The sequence below is a fragment of the Plutella xylostella genome, chromosome Z (genome assembly GCF_932276165.1).
Source record: "Plutella xylostella chromosome Z, ilPluXylo3.1, whole genome shotgun sequence".
Taxonomy (NCBI): Eukaryota; Metazoa; Arthropoda; class Insecta; order Lepidoptera; family Plutellidae; genus Plutella; species Plutella xylostella.
This window is the reverse complement of record NC_064012.1, coordinates 1648466-1671931: the sequence shown is the minus strand read 5'-3', so window position 1 is coordinate 1671931 and position 23466 is coordinate 1648466. Positions and strand designations below refer to the sequence as shown.

At 40.1% G+C, this 23466-nt stretch overlaps 1 protein-coding gene across 1 annotated transcript in view; it reads left to right on the top strand.

Moving 5' to 3' along the window:
* The window catches only part of LOC105382715 (dynein axonemal heavy chain 6), a 72404-nt gene that overhangs the window by 20800 nt on the left and 28138 nt on the right, over nucleotides 1-23466 (top strand). The window contains exons 13-37 of the mRNA XM_048632418.1: nucleotides 1993-2099; nucleotides 2477-2627; nucleotides 2881-3090; nucleotides 3476-3688; nucleotides 4064-4210; nucleotides 4689-4865; nucleotides 5138-5392; nucleotides 5548-5694; nucleotides 5934-6187; nucleotides 6743-6861; nucleotides 7193-7366; nucleotides 8527-8686; nucleotides 9246-9391; nucleotides 11135-11286; nucleotides 11855-12047; nucleotides 12337-12476; nucleotides 12751-12936; nucleotides 13253-13408; nucleotides 13774-14001; nucleotides 14334-14554; nucleotides 14680-14891; nucleotides 15095-15207; nucleotides 15371-15513; nucleotides 16116-16308; nucleotides 18898-19121. Coding sequence (XP_048488375.1) covers nucleotides 1993-2099; nucleotides 2477-2627; nucleotides 2881-3090; nucleotides 3476-3688; nucleotides 4064-4210; nucleotides 4689-4865; nucleotides 5138-5392; nucleotides 5548-5694; nucleotides 5934-6187; nucleotides 6743-6861; nucleotides 7193-7366; nucleotides 8527-8686; nucleotides 9246-9391; nucleotides 11135-11286; nucleotides 11855-12047; nucleotides 12337-12476; nucleotides 12751-12936; nucleotides 13253-13408; nucleotides 13774-14001; nucleotides 14334-14554; nucleotides 14680-14891; nucleotides 15095-15207; nucleotides 15371-15513; nucleotides 16116-16308; nucleotides 18898-19121 — 4421 coding nt within the window. The remainder of the gene's footprint in view (nucleotides 1-1992; nucleotides 2100-2476; nucleotides 2628-2880; nucleotides 3091-3475; nucleotides 3689-4063; nucleotides 4211-4688; nucleotides 4866-5137; nucleotides 5393-5547; nucleotides 5695-5933; nucleotides 6188-6742; nucleotides 6862-7192; nucleotides 7367-8526; nucleotides 8687-9245; nucleotides 9392-11134; nucleotides 11287-11854; nucleotides 12048-12336; nucleotides 12477-12750; nucleotides 12937-13252; nucleotides 13409-13773; nucleotides 14002-14333; nucleotides 14555-14679; nucleotides 14892-15094; nucleotides 15208-15370; nucleotides 15514-16115; nucleotides 16309-18897; nucleotides 19122-23466) is intronic.

Sequence of the window (23466 nt, the reverse complement as noted above, 5' to 3'; positions counted from 1 at the left end):
ATCAACAGGACAGCAACTTACAAACATTAATTTGAGTTACTTAAAATACAAAATGAGCAGCTTCATAATATTTGAGCGACCTAATATTTGTTTGAGTGTCAACGTTACGTCCTGCATTTTTTTCAATATTTGGCAAATGTATTTTTTATACTGAGCGGCATTCTATCTTAAATGAAGTGTTTCGAATACAATAACCACTTTGAAAAATACACTAATGAGCAGAGTATAATAAGCTCACATTTAAAAAATAAAAATAATATGAAATTACTATTTGAAGAAACACTATTCTATTAGTTGAGAAATTTTATTATTGAAATATAAGGGTAATTAAATAAAACAATGTACTCCATAAAAATAAAGTAATATATGCATTTATTTCATGCAACTTCGACAAGGAGGCTGCAAGGCGCATCCAACTGGGTTGGGCTGCATTCGGGAAACTTGGTCACATATTCTCCTCGGCCATTCCTCAGAGCCTGAAGACAAAAGTCTTCAACCAGTGCGTCCTGCCAGTGATGACGTATGGTGCAGAGACGTGGACACTGACGGTAGGACTGGTCCACCGATTTAAAGTCGCTCAGCGTGCTATGGAGAGAGCTATGCTTGGGGTTTCTCTGATGGATCGTATCAGAAATGAGGTTATCCGTCAGAGGACTAAGGTTACCGACATAGCTGTAAAAATATGCAAGCTGAAGTGGCAGTGGGCTGGTCATATCTGCCGAAGAACCGATAACCGTTGGGGTAGACGAGTTCTTGAGTGGAGACCACGAACAGGCAAACGCAGCGTGGGACGCCCTCCTGCCCGCTGGACTGACGACCTTAGGCGGGTGGCGGGTAGTGGTTGGATGAGGAAGGCCGAGGACCGATTGTTGTGGCGCTCCTTGGGAGAGGCCTATGTCCAGCAGTGGATGATTATTGGCTGATGATGATGATGATGATGATTTATTTCAATAAAATGAACAAAAATTAAAATAAGACGCTTCAGTCAACTAAAAAAAAAACTTCTTATAAATACTAAGAAACATTGATAGGTATGAGGAGCCCTACTACTCATCGACACTGGTAAATAAGTGCGGGCTTGGACTTATTGGGCCGGCCTCGTTTTCTTTTTTGTCCAATGGGTATCATTTTTGCTTCCAGTGGTGGTGTTGTTAGTTTGAGCCGAATTGCTAGCCCCAAAACGTGATTGCATACATATCTATTAAAAAATTCGGGACAGTCGCACGATCCTTTTTGCCAGTGCATTTAAAAATCTGTAGTTTTCATTAAAAAGCGTATCAAAATAAAAAACATAAGCACTCAAATAGAATATCAGTAACCAATAATCATTAATAAAGCAGCATACAAAACTTTGCTCAAAGTGAACTTTTTAGTAGATCGCTAAGTATAACCTCACTTAGAAAAATCGAATATATCTTAATATTGAAGTTGCCCTCTCTGTATTTCCAGTCGCTCACTTAGTAATTAAGTCGCTCGGATATTTTTTTAATATCTGAAATCGATTTGTCACAGTCCACTTTTTGTAAGCTCGTACTGGATTTTATTATAAAACAATATTCGTCGTCAGTTTAGTTAATTTTTCGCTTACTCAAATTCATACCGCTCAAGTTATTAAAACTGTATGTCATCATCAGTCGCAAAGTTTTTTTTTGTTCGCTCGTTTTATAATTCCCCTTTAATAAATAAAATAGTAGACAACTTTTAGAGTGTTTTAATGAACCTTCAGCTTAAAAAATCTTCTGAATACTAACTAATCCTAACTAATATTATAAATGCGAAAGTAACTGTGTCTGTCTGTCTGTCTGTCTGTTACTCTTTCACGCCAAAACTAATTGAAATGAAATTTGGTATACAGATGGTCTAGACCCTGAGAAAGAACATAGGCTACTTTTTTATCCCGGAATTCCCACGGGATAACTTTTTAGGGCGAAGCGAAGCTCGCGGGGACAGCTAGTCATACATAATTACTAAGCAGCGTCCTCTGTCCCCTAGATTCCTCCGGCGCGGCTGGAGCAGCTCGAGGAGGCCCTGGCCGACGTGAAACTGCGACAGATGCTCTGGAAGTCTTCCAAGGAGTGGGAGGACCTTCACAACTCGTGGTATGTGTATAAATTGGATGAATTTCTAAGGTTATTGTTGGAAAAAACGTGATTCTATAGTTTATGAGCATGATTGATACTTTTGATGATTTTAAATGCTCATCAACTGGAATATTTTCTGCTAATAAAAATATGTTGTGGTTTTATTTGTCTCCCACTTATTTTTAAACTTCTTCTAGTGTAGGTGACAACCACTTGAGTTTGTAGGACTAGGGATTGTACCCGTGGCAAAAGGCCAGCCAGATTGTTAATAGTCGCTAAGAACACAAGGTGCGCCGGGCGTATGTTACTTAAAGTCGATACGTCACTCTAGATGGCTCCTTTCTTCCACCCCACATTTACAAGTATACTTATAGAAATGATATTCTCAATAATAGGTACGACGCAGATTTCCACACGCTAGACATCGAAGAAATACAGAACACAACGATGAACTACGCCAAAGTGTTCAACCAGCTCGACAAGGGACTTCCCCCCAACAAAATTGTACCCCGATGCAAAGAAACCATCGATGATATTAAAGAAAAGGTAAGATACCTACTATAAAATATTGATTTTATGACAAAGTGATCAATGTAGTGTAAATCATCCTGTGTGACCTCCAACTCAAATTCGTAAAATACCACTTAGGTACTATTTAATAAAAATTAAGTAATATAATACATATCTTGTTCAGAAGATGTACTAGTAATACGGATTGTTGATTGCTAATGCGTCGGTGGTAAGGCCGCTGGTATTTAATACGCGATTCAATTGTCACCACCAATTCTCTCTCTGACAGCTCCCAGTGATGTCCTACCTCCGCGACCCGGCGCTCAAGGCGCGCCACTGGGTGCTCATTGAGGAGATTCTCTCCACTAATCTCCCCGCGGACGAGGCGCTGTCGCTGCGGCGGCTGCAGGAGCTGGGCGCTTTCCAGCGAGCCGACCTGATCGAGCAGGTGGCGGGGCGGGCCGGCGGCGAGGCCCGGCTCGAAGCACTGCTTAAGAAGGTGGGGATCAATATTGGAAAAGTGAAAGCCATGATATGTTGCTGTTCAGGGCTGTAAAAACGGATTAATCATGATTCAAAAGGTAGATAGAAACATTAATTTGACACATTGACACACAGTAGCGAGGCCCGGCTCGAAGGACTGCTCAAAAAGGTGGGGATGGATGGTGGAGAAGCTGATGGTAACGTGGGTAAGATGGAAACTGGTCTATGTTGCTGTTCAGGGGTTCAAAAACGGGTAGATATCAATCCAAAAGGTAGGTAGAACGCCAAAATGAACTAATCTACGTGCAAAAGGTAAGAAAAAAGCATTTTTGTTTGACGCACTGTCAATAACACGGATACGATGAAAACGACAAAAACTAACAATCTAAAACCGTCAACAGGTGGAAGAGATGTGGGCATCGCTCGAGTTCCCCGTAGTCCAGCACAAAGATGCCCGTGACGTCTACATCTTAGGTGGCCTGGAAGAAATCCAGGCGTGTGTTGACGAGAGCAACATACACGTCAGCACAATACTAAGCTCCCGGAACTGCGGACCAATCAGGAGCCGAGTTGAGGAGTGGGCGAGGAATCTTGAGTTGTTTTCTAAGACTGTGGTTAGTGTTTTGTTTTGCTGTTGTAATTTTGATGTGGTAGTGTTTGCTCGTGATATTTTCTTGATCGTAAACGTATTAGTTAGGAGGAATCTGTGGTAGGATTGTGAAAAAGTCTAATCAAGGCTGTCCTATTCGATCGCTCACATCTCTGCAGAACGCCTTCTCTATCTATGGTAAATCACATAAGTACGAAACCTGTATCGACGTACAAAAACCTCACAAAACCATGATAAACATGGCGATATGATTGATGTAACGATTCTATCTACGTTTACGAGTATTTGGTGGCCTGGAAGAGATCCAGAGAGAGATCTATGTCGATATAGATGCCGTGCTACCCTGGTTTCCCAAAACTAAACACCTTCCCTTCAACAGGAAGAGTGGTCTCAATGCCAGCAGACCTGGATATACCTGGAGGTGATATTCTCTGCTCCGGACATGCAGAGGCAGCTGCCCAACGAGACCAGACTGTTCTCGATGGTCGACAAGTCCTTCAAGGATATCATGAGGAAGGTTGCTAAGGTTAGTTGACTTCAGAAGCAAAGCTGATGAACAGTTTCGCCTTTTTTGCGCAGTTGCTCCTGGCCACTATACTCTGTCCATTATATTATTGGTTTTTTGACATTCGAAATCCCATACATATGACTGCAAAGGAAAACCAAATTTACTTACCAAACATAATTAAATGTCAAAAATGCAATAACATAGTGGAAGCTCTAAAAATAGGGTTGTATCCGTAGCAGTAGGTATCAAGTAAAAGTGCTTGCTGAGACTAAAGCTCAATAAATCATGTGATGTCATCCGTATCATCCACAACCAAGAGGGCGACCGAATCAGTATTTGCCACTCCACTCTTTGAATATCGTAATCAAATGGATGGCTTCTTTTAGCGTAGCTCCGCAATTAACATCAATTAAGTTCATCTCCCTCACGGCTAGCGCCACCTATTGAGCGCAGATCGAACTTTATCAACATGTTAAGTTCATTCTCCTCTCCCAAGATGCCGCTAGCCATGCCGGCGGCCACGCAGCCCCAGCTCTACTCCACGCTCCTACGCAACAACGAGATGCTGGAGCAGATCAGCAAATGTCTGGAGGCGTATCTGGAGACCAAGCGCGCCGCCTTCCCGAGGTTCTACTTCTTGTCTAATGACGAGCTGCTGAGTATACTCGCACAGGTCAGTAAAAGATTATTTTTTATTGGAAGTTCATTTGTTGGTCACAATAATGACTAGGATCATAGAACATAAGCGAACTTAGGCACCCCCTTTCGGCTTGCCACTTTTGAATTCGTCCGCTTGAAGCAATACTGGGTCCCCCAACACTTTTAGTCAGTTTAAATTTAAATTGTTTATTTATTACCATCATTTATACATAAAGTGGTGACCCCGACGTGATAGTTAATATTTATAACTAACGTATCAGTACTTATACGTTAACGCTTTAACAGACTAGAAACCCGCACGCAGTACAACCGCATCTCCGCAAATGCTTCGACGCAATATCCAAACTGGAGTTTGGGGTCAAATTGCCAGAGTCAGAAATGGAGATCGCAGAAGATGGCACATTAGTCGAGAGAGAGATGTCATTTACTACTAGAGACAACCTACAAGCCAAACTAGCTCTTACTGCCAAGCCCGAGGATCTCACCACTGATATTGTGGCTATGCTCTCGCCTGAAGGAGAAAGGGTTTATTTAGGGAAGGTCAGTTGGAGATTATTGTTGTATTTATTCGACATGATATTTGGTATTTTAGCCAGGATTTTTTTATGTACCATGATAAATCACTTGGGAGTAATTCGATAACTTGCGACGTGAAAGACATACAATTTTACGACTTTATGTTTTCTCTACATCAGGGTCTAAAAGCCAGAGGCAATGTAGAAGACTGGCTGGGTAAAGTAGAAGAGGCAATGTTCTCATCAGTTAAGCGATGTATGAAGTATGCGCTCAAAGATTACGCGGCCAAAGCCAGGGTACAGTGGGTCAAGTACCATGCCAATCAGGTAAACACTATTTCATATGAAACTTAAATGATTTGAAAGATTTTTGTTTCTTTCCCAACTTCAAAAGTTGATTTTATTTTACCCGGATCGCTTACCAAAGCTCGCTTTTTCTGACGCTTGTATCTTACTAAGTTGGTAAGGAGGTTTTATCAGAGAGCTACGCTTTTTATTGCTTTCTATTCGGCAATGATGAGTAAATGCAACAAAATATACCTACATTAGCAAAATTCCCTTCACAGATAGTCCTAGCAGTGTCTCAAATCATGTGGGCTAAGGGTGTTCACGAGATATTCGCTTTAGAGATACCTCTCCGTATCGACACGGGTCTAATAAGTTACTTGAAGAAATGCGTAGTGGACTTGAACGACTTGGCCGCTTTGACGAGGCAGGACCTGTCACCTTTGTTCAGGAGAGTCTTGTGTGCGTTGATCACCGTGGATGTCCATGCTAGAGACACGGTCGAGCATATGGTGGAAAAACATGTGCAGAAGTCGTAAGTACCTATTCATTTACCAGTATGTTATTTCACCTACTTCCTACCATGTGAACTTACCCGTTTTACATGGTGTCAATAAATGATTTTGATTTTGACCTACATAAAATATTGAGATTGAGGAAAAATAGTCACTACATTTACTTAAAAAGTAATCGAAATAGTAGGGTAGTTAATATTTATTTATTATTTTATTGCACAATATACAGAAGTAATTATGTACAATCAGATGGACTTAATGCTAGAAGCATTTTCTACCAGTCAACCTGCAGGAGGTACAAGGAGAAACTGTATGGAGTGCAAAAAAAAAACAACACGATTTTAGAAAAAAATAACAAATAAGTGCAACAAATAAAAATAAAATCCTACACCAATTTTACAAATATTCAGCTCTGTTTTGGCTTCAATTTTTATTTCTGACTCGAATAGGTATACCTACAACATGTGAAACAAGTCAGGCTTACATATTTGAAATCTACAGTATTTTGATGCTTTTATATATAATTAGGTAAGTAAAAGCTTCTCACTCGATTCTCACTTGCGTATCACTTGCAGCACGGACTTCGAATGGCTGAAGATGATCCGCTACTATTGGGAGGAGGACATCGACAACTGCGTCGCTCGCATGTCCAGCTCCATGTATATCTATGGACATGAGTATTTAGGCGCTGCAGGTTAGTTTATTGAGAATATCCTCTGAAAACCTCCGTGTTTTTTAGAAAAATACTGGTATTTTTACTACCGAGTGATCATGATCACGCTTTGATTTACCGGATTTAAGGAGCTATTAGCACCCTCGCTACGATCAGGCGACCAAAAATTACCGGGTTTTATTCCTTGGGTAGCACAGTTTTTAAAAACACTGCAACATTATTGCACGTGTTTTGGTTTGTGCGCCATAGTTGGACACATTTATGCAGTTTGGAGGCAAGGCAAGTGACAAAATCACAGTCGCCGCGCTCCATTCTCCCAGTATATCTACTCACACATACACAATTATTCCAGGTGTCCTAGTAATAACGCCTCTAACCGACCGCTGCTACCTGTGCCTCATGGGCGCGCTGTCGCTGGAGCTGGGCGGCGCGCCGGCGGGCCCGGCCGGCACCGGCAAGACGGAGACCACCAAGGACCTGGCCAAGAGCCTCGCCGTGCAGTGCGTCGTCTTCAACTGCTCTGAAGGTGCGCTGGTGGCGGGGTGGCAATAGTGGCATTGTGAGGGTATCAATGGTAATATTGACAGGGTGTCTATAGAAAAATTGTCAGAATGTCAATCGTAACATTGTCAGGGTGTCTATAGAAACATTGGGATGGCGTCAATATAGTATTAATAGTAACATTGGAAGAATATAGTATTAATAGTGTCATAATAAAATTGGCAGGGTGTCAATAGCAACATTGTCAGGGTGTCTATTGAAACATTGGAAGTTGGGAGGGTGTCAATATGGTGTCAATAGCAACATTGGAAGCGTGTCAACAGTAACATTGTCAGGGTTTTAATTGCAACATTGTCAGGGTGTCAATAGCAAACATTGACAGGGTGTCAATATGGTGTCGATAGTAACATTGTCAGGGTGTCTAAATAATCATTGGGAGGGTGTCAATATTGACATTGCCAGGGTGTCAATATTTACATTGTCAGGGTGTCGATATAGTGTCAGTAGTAAAATTGTCAGGTTGTCAATATTAACATTGTCAGGGTGTCAATAGCAACATTGTCAGGGTGTCTATAGAAACATTGAAAGTTGGGAGGGTGTTAATAGTAACATTGGGAGGGTGTCAATAATAACATTAGGAGGATTTCAATAATAACATTGACAGGGTGTCTATAGAAACATTGGAACCTGGGAGGGTGTCAATATGGTATCAATAGTAACATTGGCAGGGTGTCAATAGTAAGGGGGTCAGTAGGTAGCATTGGCAGGCTGCCAATAGTAAGATTGGCAGGGTACAGCCTCATGAGTGCACATTATATCTGGTATCTGCTACTTTTAGGAGCTGAAGGTTGGACTATTTATGTACTGTCTGAGGCATACAACCCTGACTACTCTCAGGTATCATTGTCACCCTGAGATGGGTCAGGTTTGGTTGCCTCGGACTGTACAATGCATATACCTGCGGCACCCTTCCCGTGGTCTGTCTCCGAAAACAATGAACCTTTTCCGGATGGAGAGCAGTTTGTTAAATATTGTTTTATATGAAAGAAGCTTGTTACCGGCCGCAGAAGATATTTCTTGAAAACTAAAAAAAATTAAAAGCATAATTTTTGTTTCACATGGTTAAAATCAAATTTTGTGCCTACAGAATGAAGAATAATATAATGACGGTCTTGTGTTACCCAGGTCTGGACTACAAGATGATGGGTCGTTTCTTCTCCGGGCTGGCGACGTCTGGCGCGTGGTGTTGCTTCGACGAGTTCAACCGAATAGACGTGGAGGTGCTGTCCGTGATCGCGCAGCAACTCATCACCATCAGAAATGCTAAGGTGGCTAAATTGACCAGGTGAGTTGACTTGAAGATACAGTGTCGGTGAAGAAACCTGACCCTCTCTCAGGAGCAATGTCACTCTAGGGCCGGGTTTTTGTACAGACCACATAAGTATGGGTTCCCCAACAAGTATTGTACTGTAGTGGTGATGTAGAATGAAAGTTATGGCCGCTAAACCACTTACAAACTTAGTTTTCGTGCTTAGGCCAGTTAAAAACATTTTGTAGGCTGGTCTAAGCAGTAGTGAAAACAAAAAATATCGGTATGGCTATAATCAAAATTTACTAACTGCCAGTTTCTATAACTCTATCTATCCATAACTGGTAGTTACTTTCATACGATTTTGACATAATGAAAGGTTACAATCTGTCAAAATCGTATGAAAGTAACCACCAGTTATCGATAGATAGAGTTATAGAAACTGGCAGTAAGTCTACCCCTATCGACTTACAGCTACTCTACAGTAGTCAGTGGTATCTTAAAAATGATTGACTCGTAGAAAACTCCATCAACCGATGTATCTGCCAGGAAATCACAAGTTCCCGTTTTTATCCCCTCATTCACCCGCACCCAGGTTCATGTTCGAAGGGCGCGAGATCAAGCTGGTGAAGACATGTGCCACCTTCATCACTATGAACCCCGGGTACGCTGGTCGCACGGAGCTGCCTGACAACCTGAAGGCTCTCTTCAGGCCTATCTCCATGATGGTGCCGGACTATGGTGAGTCATGGCGTCTTCATGTGATATACTTGAGATACAACATAGAAAATTATATTTTTTAAATGTTTTGTGGAACTGCACAAAGAGCCGAGCCGGGGATAGAGCTAAACATTGGTTACGCTCGATATAATGCTCGCTGACGTTCTTATACAGGGTTATTGGTAAGTACACCAGATCCTTTCAGGAGGTGATAGAGGAAGGCATTTCCAGCCGATTGAACCCAATAATGCATTATCCGAAACTTAACCATTTCTAATATATTTAATATTTAAGGTTTTTTAAATTTTTTGCCAAAGTTTTATGTTTAAAACCGAAAATAAAAAAAAAGTTGCATCATTATTTTTTTGGTTGTTTTGCATAAGTAACACCTTAATAAACTAATTAAAATAATCAAATGTGCATTACTCGTCTTAAATTAGACATAATACCTCAAAATAGTTTACATTTTGAAAAAATATTCAAAACGCAAAAACAATAAATTAAATTAAAAAAGAATTTCATATGACATTTTTTTGTGCACTTCAGCTTAAAAACATGGTCAACTAATAAGCTTTCAAACAAGATAATTCAATATCAAATCGATTAAGGTATCACCAAGATATGGCCAAAACAACCAGCACAGACGGACGAAAATGGTAAAGTTTTGAATATTTTTTCAAAATGTTTAACTATTTTGAGGTATTATGTCTAATTTAAATCAAATAATGCACATTTGATTATTTTAATTAGTTTATTAAGGTGTTACTTATGCAAAACAACCAAAAAAAATATTGAAATGTGGCTAGTTTTTTTTATTTTCGGTTTTAAGCATAAAATTTTGGTAAAAAAATTAAAAAAACTTAAATATTAAATATCTTAGAAATGGTTAAGTTTCGGACAATGCATTATTGGGTTTAATCGACTGGAAATGCCTTCTTCTATCACCTCCTGAAAGGATCTGGTCTACTTACCAATAACCCTGTATTTTTCTGTAATACAATACAATATATCATTGGCAAGAACGCCTATTACAAGTCAACGATCAAGTCTATCAGCACAGCACCTTCTTAAGCTACTTGTGAGCTACCGTACATATTTCTACTAATTGAACACATCGCCACGCCGTCTCCGTGAGACAGAACTATACATGTATACAGGGTCTCCGTGCAAGTATGGATTTAATGAAGGGGCTGACGAAGGGACTTGTGTGTTTCCCAAAGTTGGTGGAAAACAGTACCTGAGTTAACTCATTCATTCCATCCATACTTGTACGGGTATCCTGTATACCTGACGTCGGTTTCCCACATTCATGATGACGGTATACATATAGATATGTCTCAGGAGCGCAGCATTAAATGCCGTGTGGTGGCGTGGAGCTTCAGAAGAAAGAAGACCGAAATGGTGTACGGTATGGGAGAGATAAAACTAACTTCGCCCAGTAACATTGTCATCCTGGGGGGAGTCAGTTTTCCCTTTCCTGTACCTTCGCTCAGCAACGAAATTCACAAGAAATTACCATCATCGCATCAGCCACTGGGCATAGGCATTTCACAAGGAGCCCCACAACACCGCTGACCTTTCTCAACATAAATCAATCTCTGTAATACGTTACTGAAATCCGCATTTATGGTTGTGCGCGATTATCTGGCCTTTTGTTTCAGTCAAATGCCTGGTAGTCGTGCACCATCATAATTACATACAAACATATTCAAAACCTCATTTTTTGAAGCTGGTTAAAAATATATCTTTATCACTTCTTTCAAGCATTGATCGCAGAAGTGATACTGTACTCGGAAGGGTTTGAGTCTTCGAAGGGGTTGGCCAAGAAGATGGTTCAAATGTACAAGCTGGCCAGCGAACAGCTGTCCAAGCAAGACCATTACGACTTTGGCATGAGAGCTGTGAAGAGCGTGTTGGTAAGAACGTTGGTCGAACATGTTGGTTTTTGGTTGGTGGGTAGACGTGTAGAAGCACTGCTGGATTTTGGTACAGGGTTAGAGTTGTAAGGAAATAGATGGCAACACTGGCAATTAGGACTATGTAGCCGTGTGCATTGTCACTGCCTCAGCTCAAGTTATCATAAGATAAACACAAATGAAAAAAATAGACTTTGCCATAACATTAACATAGTAGTAGGACTTATCTTGTAACTCGTAGTTATTGTGACAGCTGTTTGTCGTAGAAACTTTGTTTAGAATTACCTTTAGTAACGTATACATAGTTGAAAACTGCTGTAACATTTCAGAGGCACTTAGAAGTCACATAAACTGTGTAATAATTAGTAAATAGCAGGCCTACCTAGTACAGTATACTCTCTATGTATATACCTAATATAGGTAGGTCCTAACTTTATTTCTGAAACTGTAACTCCTGTACTATAAATTATTTTTCATGTAATACTGCATTCACATAGAGCTTATTATAGAGTGAAATTCTTCCTTATCCCCATCACTAAAACCGTCCTTCATTCCTGACCGTCCCTAGGTAATGGCGGGTGCGTTAAAGCGCGCGTCCCCGGACCAAAACGAAGAGATGACTCTGCTGTGTGCACTGAACGACAGCAACCTGCCCAAGTTCCTGTCGGCCGACGCGGTGTTGTTCGCCGGGATACTGTCGGACCTGTTCCCGGGCGTGGCGCTGCCAGCCCGGGACTATGGCGTCATGGAGGATACTATTAGTGAGTATTGATGTTGTGTGATGGTTTTAATTGATAGTAAAGGTTCAGGGAGGTATTATAAAATACGAAGTTTTCTGCCTCTAGTTCGCATAAAAGCTCTCGTTCATTCGTCTTTTGGAAGGCTACAATTTGTAGTCCTGGCTACACTGAAAAATGGTGTCTTCCATTCAGTTCACTAGAGACATTGACAGCGCTTTACTCACCCAACAGCTGACGTCACATAAAACGTAAGAACCAAAATTTTGGATAACGATACACAAGTATCTAACCAACACCTCTTACCCCACAGAACAAGTGGCTCTCTCTCGCAAGCTCCAAGTAGAAGCGTGTCAGACGCTGAAGGTGATCCAACTACACGAGACCATGGCCGTGCGCTGGGGGGTGATGTTAGTCGGACCCACTGGAGGGGGGAAGACTACTGTGCTTGATGTGAGTTTACTGTGGTCATTTGATGACGCCGTTATTGTAATTAGGGTGCGGTTAGCGGCTATTTCCGTTCAATGAAACAGAGGATCTAGATGGCCAAGCATATCCTTCTGCCAAATCCACACATTCTAATCTGTCCCGAGTAGTTCTACGTGCTATCGCTCATACCTTATACATATACCTTATAGAATATATGCTATAAAAATACTGCTGTTGTTGTCATTGTAGTCCTTTTCCCAAACATCTCCGCAAACCAGTCACCCACTTCTCCCGTCAGATCCTGGCCGACACCTACACCAGCCTCCACGAGAGGGGAGTCCCGGGAGCCGCGAACCAGCCGGTACACAAATACGTGATGAACCCCAAGAGTCTGACAATAGGAGAGCTGTACGGGGAGGTGGACTTGCAGACGCTGGAGTGGCACGACGGGGTACTGCCGCTGAGCTTGAGGACCGCTGTGCAGGTAAGACTTGGTGTGCTACAGCAACTAGGTATCTGGTATACGTATACCTAGCTTGGATTGAAAACGGTAAACGATCTTATGCCGGGAGAACGAATAAAGTGTACTTAATTTCAAAGAAGCAACGGATTTTAGGTCGACTTCAGTTAAGTAAAGTTATCTTCGTTTATCTCAGACAAGTTCCTTCCATCCTCAGAGATGCACAGAGCGTTAGCTGCGTTCAAGAGCTGTTTGGAGGAGGCCCGTTTCTAGAAGCGTCCATTGTTATGTTAAGCGGATATTTCAGCAATAGTTCCATCTCTTTCTACTTTCCCCGCAGTGCGAAGACAAGGACCACCAATGGCTGATCTGCGACGGGCCCGTGGACGCGGTGTGGATAGAGAACATGAATACCGTGTTAGACGACAACAAGATGCTCTGCCTCGCCAACTCCGAGCGGATCAAGCTCACACCTTACGTGCACATGCTGTTCGAGGTGAGTTTCTGACGCTTATACCTAATTGTTTCTGAACTAATTTCAGAAAGTATTCATTGATTTGTACGAGTAAATATGATTATAGCCATAATTGCCAGCGGTACGCCAACCTAAGGGGCTAGAGTTATCATATCTACTAGAACATACATATTTCAGTCCCTCAGTTCCCTCGCTCTGGCTGGCTAATCCTTTGTCCACGGTGACAAACCTTAGTCCAGTACTTCTAGTAAGTTTTGATATTTTATTCAAATTAGAAAACTCAGGTATTCAATAAAGCCAGCTCCTCTAGCAGTCACTATGATAAAACAAATGACAGATGAAATATTTGATGCTATATAACTTTAACTTCCAATTTCATATTTTAGGTAGCCGACCTAGCGCAAGCCTCGCCAGCCACGGTCTCCCGTTGCGGCATGGTCTACATAGACCCGGACTCGCTAGGCTATCTACCCTACGTACAGTCCTGGATAGACGCCAGTGTGGAAGCCAATCTGTTCACGGAAGAATACGCGCCGTTTGTCTATGAGCTGTTCGAGATGGCGGCAGCGGGGCTGAAGCATGTTAATGCGAAGTGTAGTGTTGGGATTCGGCAGGTGAGTGTAATTTATAGGTGTAAAAAAGGTGGAAATTTTGGTTATGTACATTTTGAAATCCCTTTCTGTCCTACATTGACAAATTCGCTCTTTATCCGCACGGGTTTGTTTTGAGTAGGATAAACCCTAATTACATTTATAATACTTTACCACAAGCAATCCCCTTCCCTAACATCCCTTCCCCACCCTCTTCGGCTAACACCTCGCCATCCCTTCCTAAAGTTGCTTTTACCTATTAATGGTTTAATTAGCAGAAGCAAATTAATTGAACTGATATATCTCATGAACACACCTCAGCACCCTCATCCCTAACCAACAAATTTCCCCAACAGGTGGACATAAGCAAAATAACCGCCATGACATGTCTCCTAAACTCCCTTCTATCGGACCCTGGCGACCGTCTCCCGGACAAGCAAGCAGTGAAGACGTTCTACGTGCATTGCTTCATATTCTGCTACGTGTGGTGTGTGGGCGGAAACGTGGTGGAGGGCAGTCGAAGGGGACTGGAAGAGGTGGTCAAGAGACAGTTTGAGGAGTTTGAGGAAGCTGAGTTGTGAGTTTTGTGGTATTCTAGGCTTTTGAAATGGTATTTTTAAGGCAGTAGTAGTCAAATTCAGGAGTCATATTGTAAGCTGATGATTTTGATCAAGGTGATGTAATTCAAATTCCTTTTTGCAGTTTCCCTCACGGCTTCAACTTTTTCGACATGTATATGGACACAAAACAGCGGCGACTGAAGGTGTGGGCCGAAATCAAACCTGACTTCGAGTACGACCCGCTCCGTCCATTCTTCGAGACGCTGGTGCCGACTATAGATACGGTCCGCTACGGGTATCTGTTTGAGAAGCTGCTGAGTGTGAACAAGCCTGTTATGATCACCGGTGATACTGGTGAGTGAAACTCTACTTTACGTGTAGATAATTACGAGTATTTTTGCATAAGCGTAGGATGGTCAATGGTCAACCAACCAATAAAAATCCTATGTAATTATATTTTATTTGTGCGTGTATTTGTTTATCTATGTAAGTATATTTAAAGTATAATAGTAGTAACGCGATCTATGATGTGTTGACATAAAGAATAATTTTTTCAGGTGTCGGTAAAACAGTGATAGTGATAGAAATACTGAATCGTATGGCTGCAACTGGCCACTACATTCCCGTGATACTGAATTTCTCTGCTCAAACGAGTAGCCAACGGACACAGGTAAGAAAAAAGCATCCTAAACAATCCTCACTAATAATAATATATTTCTTGTATGAATACTGGCAATAACAAACTGGTAACCTCTCATCGTATGTTAATTGTTGGGTTACGATTGAGATGACCAACTTTCCGTCCTTGTGTCACAATGTACTATTGTTCACAGGAAGTGATAGAACAGCGGCTAGAGAAGCGCCCGCGCAAGGCGATAGGCGCGCCCCTAGGGAAGAAAGTACTCATTTTCATCGACGACGTCAATATGCCTCGTCTCGACATGTACGGCGCACAACCCACCATTGAATTGTTGAGGTAATTACACAATTTTATTCTGCCCTTGACTGATGAAAAATAGGGGGATTATAAGGCTGATTATATTATTATGTCCGCCTTTTTGTAGTTTCGTAATTCATAGATCAAGTAGCCAGCTGTGATTGCTATATCATAGCCCTGTTCAGTTTATCAGCCGCTAGTGACCTGCCGTTTTATTCTGAGACTTTTCAAGACTGTATTTTTTTTTTAAATCTTTATTAATTTAAAAGGGCTTGGTACACAAACACAAGTGACCATGGCACCCTCATTATTACCCACACTAAATTAAGCTTATATATTTGAATTAAATCTAGCACTTAAACCGACGTTGACAATTTTATACAGTATTTTAGCCTTCTCAGAGTTTGGTCGTGCTAAAATGCTATTACGGCCACCAGTAACTTGTAAATTTTTGTTACAAACCCTCATCTCCGCCTACCTCCTTTTGGTTACAGCCCTCATTCCTGGTTGCCTGGAATAGATCGCTTTTAGCGATAAGGCCGCCTGTTGTGCTTACTCCTTTTGTTATTTAATGTATGTTGTGTGTTTTGTTCAATAAAGTTATATTGTATTGTATTGTGTTCCCCCTTACCTCCCTACAGACAGTACCTAGACTACTCCGGTCTCTACGACCGCGCCAAGCTGCACTGGAAGGCGGTGCTGGACGTGAGCTTGTGCTGCGCGTGCGCCCCCCCCGGCGGCGGGCGCCAGCCGCTGTGCGCGCGCTTCGTGCGCCATTACGCCATGTTGAACATATCGCCGCCCAGCGCTGATGCACTGCATACCATCTTCAAGGTAAGATGGAGTATACAATACTTAAATTGACAGATAGATAGACAGACGGACGCACATCAAAGCAATCCTATAAACTATAAGCGTTTCGAGCGCCGCCAAGCCATGCTTAATATGTATATCGCCGCCGAGCGCCGATGCGCTGCATACTATATTCAAGGTAAGATGATGAGGAGTATACTTACCTACAATCCTTTTATAGGTCTCGAGAGACGCGGCTCACACTATCTTCTAGGTAAGATGCCGTTTATGCAACACTGTAGATCTGCACAGACGAAAAGACGTATAGACGCACCGAAGGACAGACAAAAGCCTATCAAAGCGATACGGAACCTACGGAACGCTAAAAATACTGCCAAAGATCGATCAGGGTTACAATAGGGAATATGCAAGAGGTTCAAATAAAGGTCAAATATTATTTATAATAAACTTTGTTATTTCATAACTACGCCTCCATCAATATTTTTGATTATAATTTATTTTTGAGCAAGTAAATGAAGTTGAAAAGTCCAAAAAAACTTCGGTAAATTTTAACTTCAGAGAAACGTCACCCATTTTCTTAGGGCGGATGTGACGTCAAAATTCTTTATATATCAATCTCAGAATAATAACTTCTTAGCGTTTACGGCGGAAGTTAAATAAATGTCAAGTGTAAACAAAGAAATGTTAATGTCACCGAGTGTTTGTGATGCTCGTTGTGATCAGATACGATGGATCACATAAAAATTCTTCCAATAGATCCTAGCCTCCTATAACCTCTCCACTTCTTGTTTGATATGCTTGTTTGTTTGCAAAGTTTAGGACTTATTATATTTTTTGTTGGTAGTGTATGGGCTGCAACTAGTTGTTCTTTTGTAATGAGGCGTAAACAGCCATTCGCTAGTCAACGAGCCACTCAAATATGCTCCATATTGCAACACAATAAAATTAAATTTGTATTGTATTATTATGACATGAACATGACACAAGTTGCTCTTTCTACTTTTAGGTTATAATGGCAGTCGTTAGTATATTTCAAAAGTTATTTTTTTCTAAATTAAGTTATGGAAGAATTCTCGTAATCAGAAGAACTGGACTTACTGGACATTAAATTTATTACGCAGTATGAACGAGTAAACTGTGGCCAGCTGCGGAAAAGTTTTTATTATAAATAAAAGATAATATGTAATTCTTCAATAATGTTAATTATTGTAATTCGGGGATAATCATGTAGCATGTGAAAGAAAACATCGTGAGGAAACCTCAATATTTAGATTAAGCACATTTAGATATGTGAACCCACCAATCCGCAGTGGACCAGCGTGGTGGGAAATGGTCCAAGCTTAGGAAGGGGGTTTAGACCTTTGAGATATGCACAATGGTTCCATTCAAGAGAGCCAGGTGCAGGTTCTTACACCCCCACAGATAATAGAATAGAATGACCCACTAACCTTAGCCTCTCTTACTGAGAACCAAAGTTACAGTAAATACTTACATACAATACAAATATTACTTTATATTCATATTGCCATAATAGCGTAATATTGTGTACAAAGCTCCCATTTCAAAAGAGCTACTAGTAGCTATTTACGAGCTCCCATTACAAAACAGCCACTGGTCACACTTTATTACCATTACAAAACAGTCACTGATCACACTTTATACACTTCCTTTTTCGTTTGTTACCATGACAACATTGGTTTGTTGAAAATACAAAAGTACTCTGTGATTACTTGATTAGGTAAAAAATCTATGCCGACTGACGGGACTCATTATTCTGAGCCGTGAAATTGAAAGATTATGACGTCACACCAGCCCGCCATCCTGACGGGAATTTCAAAGTGGTCGTGATGGTTGTAATTTTTTAACTTTCTTTAAAATACCTTAAATTACTTATTTTGGCGTTGAATTTTTTTTTACTATAATAAAGTGATGTAAAACTATCCAATAAAAGTATTAAAAAAATTTGTGCATATTCCCTATTGGAGGTAACAGTACTTCCACACAGTACCCGGCGCACTCGCTACTAGTGAAGCTGCACTGGAAGGCGGTGCTGGACGTGAGCTTGTGCTACGCGTGCGCCCCCCCCGGCGGCCGGCGCCAGCCGCTGTGCGCGCGCTTCGTGCGCCATTACGTCATGTTGAACATATCGCCGCCCAGCGCTGATGCGCTGCATACTATCTTCAAGGTAAGATGGAGTATAAAATAGTTCAGGGGTCACTCCCTGAATCAACACTCAATCGGCACGCTTAATACAAAGAGATACAGTCGTAGTGGGAGTGTGATACCTTGAAGATAGAATATCATATTAGGTATAGGACCCATGCAGACCATGCAGTATACTTACAGTTAGTTGTACTTACATGCCACCTATATGCTTTAAATTATACAAAACCAATTATATGTAAGTACCTGGTCTTATTAGCGTTTCGTTTTTACCTTTTGAGGTACAGAAACCGGAAAGTGACAAATAGGGTTGATGAAAATACTACGAGCCCTATCCCGGATTAAAGATAAAACCATAGAATAACGATACTACTGTACCTACTTGTTATTCTATGATAAAACTTAATAAAAGCCACAATTCTTCTAACAATCCAATCCCTCCCACAGGCGATCCTAAAGGGCCACACAGAAGACTTCGTGACAGAAGTGTCGTCCCTCTCCGACAACATCGTGAACGCATCGGTGGAAGTGTATCAGAAGATATGTGCTGAGCTCCTCCCGACACCTGCCAAGTCTCACTACGTGTTCAACTTGAGGGACCTGTCGAAGACCATGCAAGGGGTGCTACAGGCAGATGCTGGCTACATGAGGTCTCCTACTGGCATGCTCAGGTCAGTGGTTTTACTGTCTTTGTATTTTAATGGTCTTTGTAGATTGTGAAGGCGTAAATTTTGAATTGAAGTTTGGACAGTACGGTCAGTACTTCTGAACTAGTTATATACAGTTTTGTACGGTCAGCTGCATAAGCTTTTATTTTACCTTGTCAAACTACCTACATAACAAATCGTCTATGTTTGACTTATTTATGCATTTGACTATACCTTGTCAAATTAACAAACGATTAATTTCTGAATGAATGAGTTGACAAGGTACAAAAGTGTATACCTAGTTATGGAGCTGACTGTACTGAAATAAATTGAAGTGCCTTCAGAATCGGCCTTAGTTTTGCAGAATTTATTTCAATGTTTTTACTGGAATTTTGGTAAGTACCTACACTAAACGTTTTTTTTATTATTCAAGTAGTTTTAGCAGCGTTTGTAGACTTGCTTTAGTTTATTTTTTGTGTGATTTACAAAGTGAAAATTGTGAACATTTATAAAGGACTTCATAGTGAGAAAATATGACGTGTTACGTGAAGAGCGGCGTTTTGTGACATCCGTCCAGAATTACTGTTGTATTATTCTGGATAGATATAACAACCAGAATTCTGCGCAGGTGACACAAAACACATCTGCAGCCATGAAACATGAAGAACAGAACACGGAAACTGTAAATTTTGCCTATTTTGTACTTAATAATAACCTGTTTTTTACTGTAAACTACATTTGTATTGTGTATTTAAGTTAAGTATAATCTTAAGAATTGCGCGTCCTCCTCGCGTCTGTGTTATTATAATCTCTGGTGTTCTCACTGATCAAATAACCGTATTAATGTCATATCGCGATATAGTGTATCTACGTAGATAAAGATGCCGGGCGGAGTTGGCAGCGGCGGCGACATTAGGTTTGTGCTTGCGAGACTTATAATTGTCAACCAATTAGAAGTCTTGTATGCCCAAGCTTAATGAAAAACATCTCTGAAGATTTACAAGACCTACGGACAGGAACTAAGAACTTTTAAATGTTATTTATTGTGTATTTTATTTTTTTTGTAACACTTATATAATTTTTGATTATACTTAGTGGCTAAGTTAAGAAATGACGTTAATGTATTGATATTATGTTTGGTTTAGTGCCAATTTCGCCATAGTCGGTTATCTAACCGACCTGTTATCATTCATCAATTATACGTCATCTCCATATAAAATTCAAATTCATGACAGATGTGTCAAAAGTCAACCACTGCTCCCAGGTTATGCTCTAACCGACAATGGAGAAAATGGCACTTAAGTTGATAAATTTTTTACAGTATTAACTAATTACGAACCTACCAGATTCTGTTACATTGATGGTTGGTTTTGGATTTGTCATTAATCTAAGCTAGTATAGTAGCGGATCTATGTATTATTCTCCAGGGTGATATCTACGGCGACGAACACATTAAGTGTGGGCTTGCGAGACTTATAATTGTCAACCAATTAGAAGTCTTGTATGCCCAAGCATAATGAAAATCATCTCTGAAGATTTACAATTAAGACCTACGGACAGGAACTAAGGACATTTAAATGTTATTGTGTTTTTTTATATTTTTTTGTACTTAATACACTGCCGGGCAATGAAAAAGTTCCACTCACAAAATTCCGACAACAAACGACCTCAATTTTTCCAAAGATATAATTTAAAATTGGAACGAAATATTACCGATTTTAGTTGGTAATATCCTAATGCTCTGATAAATGTTATTTAATGTTGCAGAAGACGGCATTAAGCTAGCATTTTCTGTTTAAAAGTAATTTAAGTGCTTTTCTGAGTGGAACCTTTTCATTGCCCGTGAGTGTATTTATAAAATTTTGCATACAGTGGCTAAGTTAAGAAATGGTGTAAATCTATTGATATTACGTTTGGTTTAAGAAGATATTTTTTTCACGGTACTAACTAATTATGAATTGATGGTTAATATTGGATTTGTCATTAATCTAAGGTGTACAGAGTGGTATCTACGGCGGCCAACACATTAAGTGTGGGCTTGCGAGACTTATAATTGTCAACCAATTAGAAGTCTTGTATGCCCAAGCTTAATGAAAAACATCACTGAAGATTTACAAGACCTACGGGCAGGAACTAATAAGAACTTTTAAATGTTATTTGTGTTTTTTAATTTTTTTGTAACACTTACTTATTATATTTTGGATACCTACTGGCAAATGACGTAAATCTATTGATATTATAAGAAGATATTTTTTCACGATATATTAACTAATTATGAATTGATGGTTGGTATTGGATTTGTCATTACCTCTAAGGTGTACCTACAGAGTGGTATCTACGGCGGCCAACACATTAAGTGTGGGCTTGCGAGACTTATAATTGTCAACCAATTAGAAGTCTTGTATGCCCAAGCTTAATGAAAAACAACTCTGAAGATTTAACACTACGTGCAGAAACAACGAAGTTTTAAATGTAATTGTGTTTTGTATAATATCAAATTTTGTATTTTATGTAAGTACCTACCTAAATTAATTGGTATGTATTTCGTTTTATTTAGATAAAATTTGCACAGCTTCAACTAATTACCAGCCTACCATTCTAATACATTGATGTTGGTTTTGGATTTTGTCATGTACCTGTATGTAAGCTAGCATGGTAGTGGATTTGTTCATTTCTCCACAGGTCTACAGGGTACCACAGGTGGCTATGAAGGTCATTTAGTTTGGGCTTACGTGACTCGTAATTGTTGGAAATTATGAGTCACGCGAGCTCCGACATAATGAAACATCTCTGAAGATATACTAAAGAAAAATCTGCGAACTTTTAAATCTTAATACCTTTTTGGCTTTTTTGTAATATAAATATTTGTGTGTTCGTTAAGTCTACTTATTTTTCTCAAAAACATTGAACACTAAGTGGTTAACTAATTATTCATCCATCCCATATTAACCCAGTGGTTCCAGGTGCAGTGAACGAAATTTTTTTCGAACCTAATTTTCCAGCTTAATAACATTGTATATTATTGATGTTAGTTTTATATTTTGTCGTGTATCTAAGCTATTATGGTATTGGATGTCATTATTCTACAGGTCATCGGGGTACCGCACAGGTGGCCATGGCAGTTATTTAGTTTGGGCTTGCGGGACTCCCACTGTCAAACAGTAAGAGTGTCGCGAGCTCCGACATAATGAAACATCTCTAAAGAATCTGAAGAAGCTACGTGAAGCAACTGTCAACTTTTAAATATTTTCTTGTGTTTTTTGGCATTTAAAATGCGGTTAGATATTTAAGTAAGCTAGTATGGCAGTGTCTGAATGTAAATGTATTATATAAAAGGTAAATAATTATTGTCGTTCTCATAAAATCTTACTGTCATGAAACTTCATACTCCGAAGATTGAACAAAACCAACGAAAAACACTTCGTATTTTTTGTGTATTTAATAGTTCTAAGTAAACCTTACTTACTAACTTAATCCATAGGTATCCGGTATTATCTTTTTACAAGTTTGAATGTCAATCCCATATGGCCAAACGCCTTAGTTTCAGATTTTTCCAGGTGCAGGATCGGCTCCATTTAGTTTGGGCTTGCGAGACTCCCACTGTCAAACAGTAAGAGTGTCGCGAACTCCGACATAATGATACACTCCGGAAGAACAACAAGGATCCGAGTACTTTTGTCTATTTCTATATTTTTGGTTATGACGTATTATTTATTAATTAATTATGTGATTGTATTTGTTCGATTCGGTTCAATTTGGTGGCGGAACTTTAGGTATACTACTATTTCTATGAGATTCATTATTTGTGAGTAGGTAACCTCAATGCAGTCTGCCGCCAATTTGCACCTTTATTCTCCAGGTCAACAGGTTACCCCCAGCAGCGGCTATGGCATTTAGTTTGAGCATGTGAGGCTAACGACTGATCTACAATCATTAGCCTCGCGAGCACAGGCATAATGATACATCTATGAAGATTAACAAACGAAGACACTGCATACTTTTGAATATTACTGTAACAGACTGGGGGTGTAAAACTGCAATCAAAAGTACCGTGATCTCTGACTTAGCCCCTTCTCCCACTATACGACTCTCTGGCGATGCCACAGCGACTACGACTGGCTTCGCCAGAGAGTCGCATAGTGGGAGATGGGGTTTAATGAAACATCTGAAGATCAAGATCATACATCAAGAAACAACTGCGTACTTTTAAATTCATGATGTTATTTGGTAAACTGTATTTTTGTGTATTTAATTTAAGTCTGCCTTATGTCAAAATTTTGCTTTCTATCGCATTTTGCTAGTATTTGAGTGACACTACTAACGACTATGGGCCTATCAAATTGAATTTCTTAAGCATATTATTGGTTAT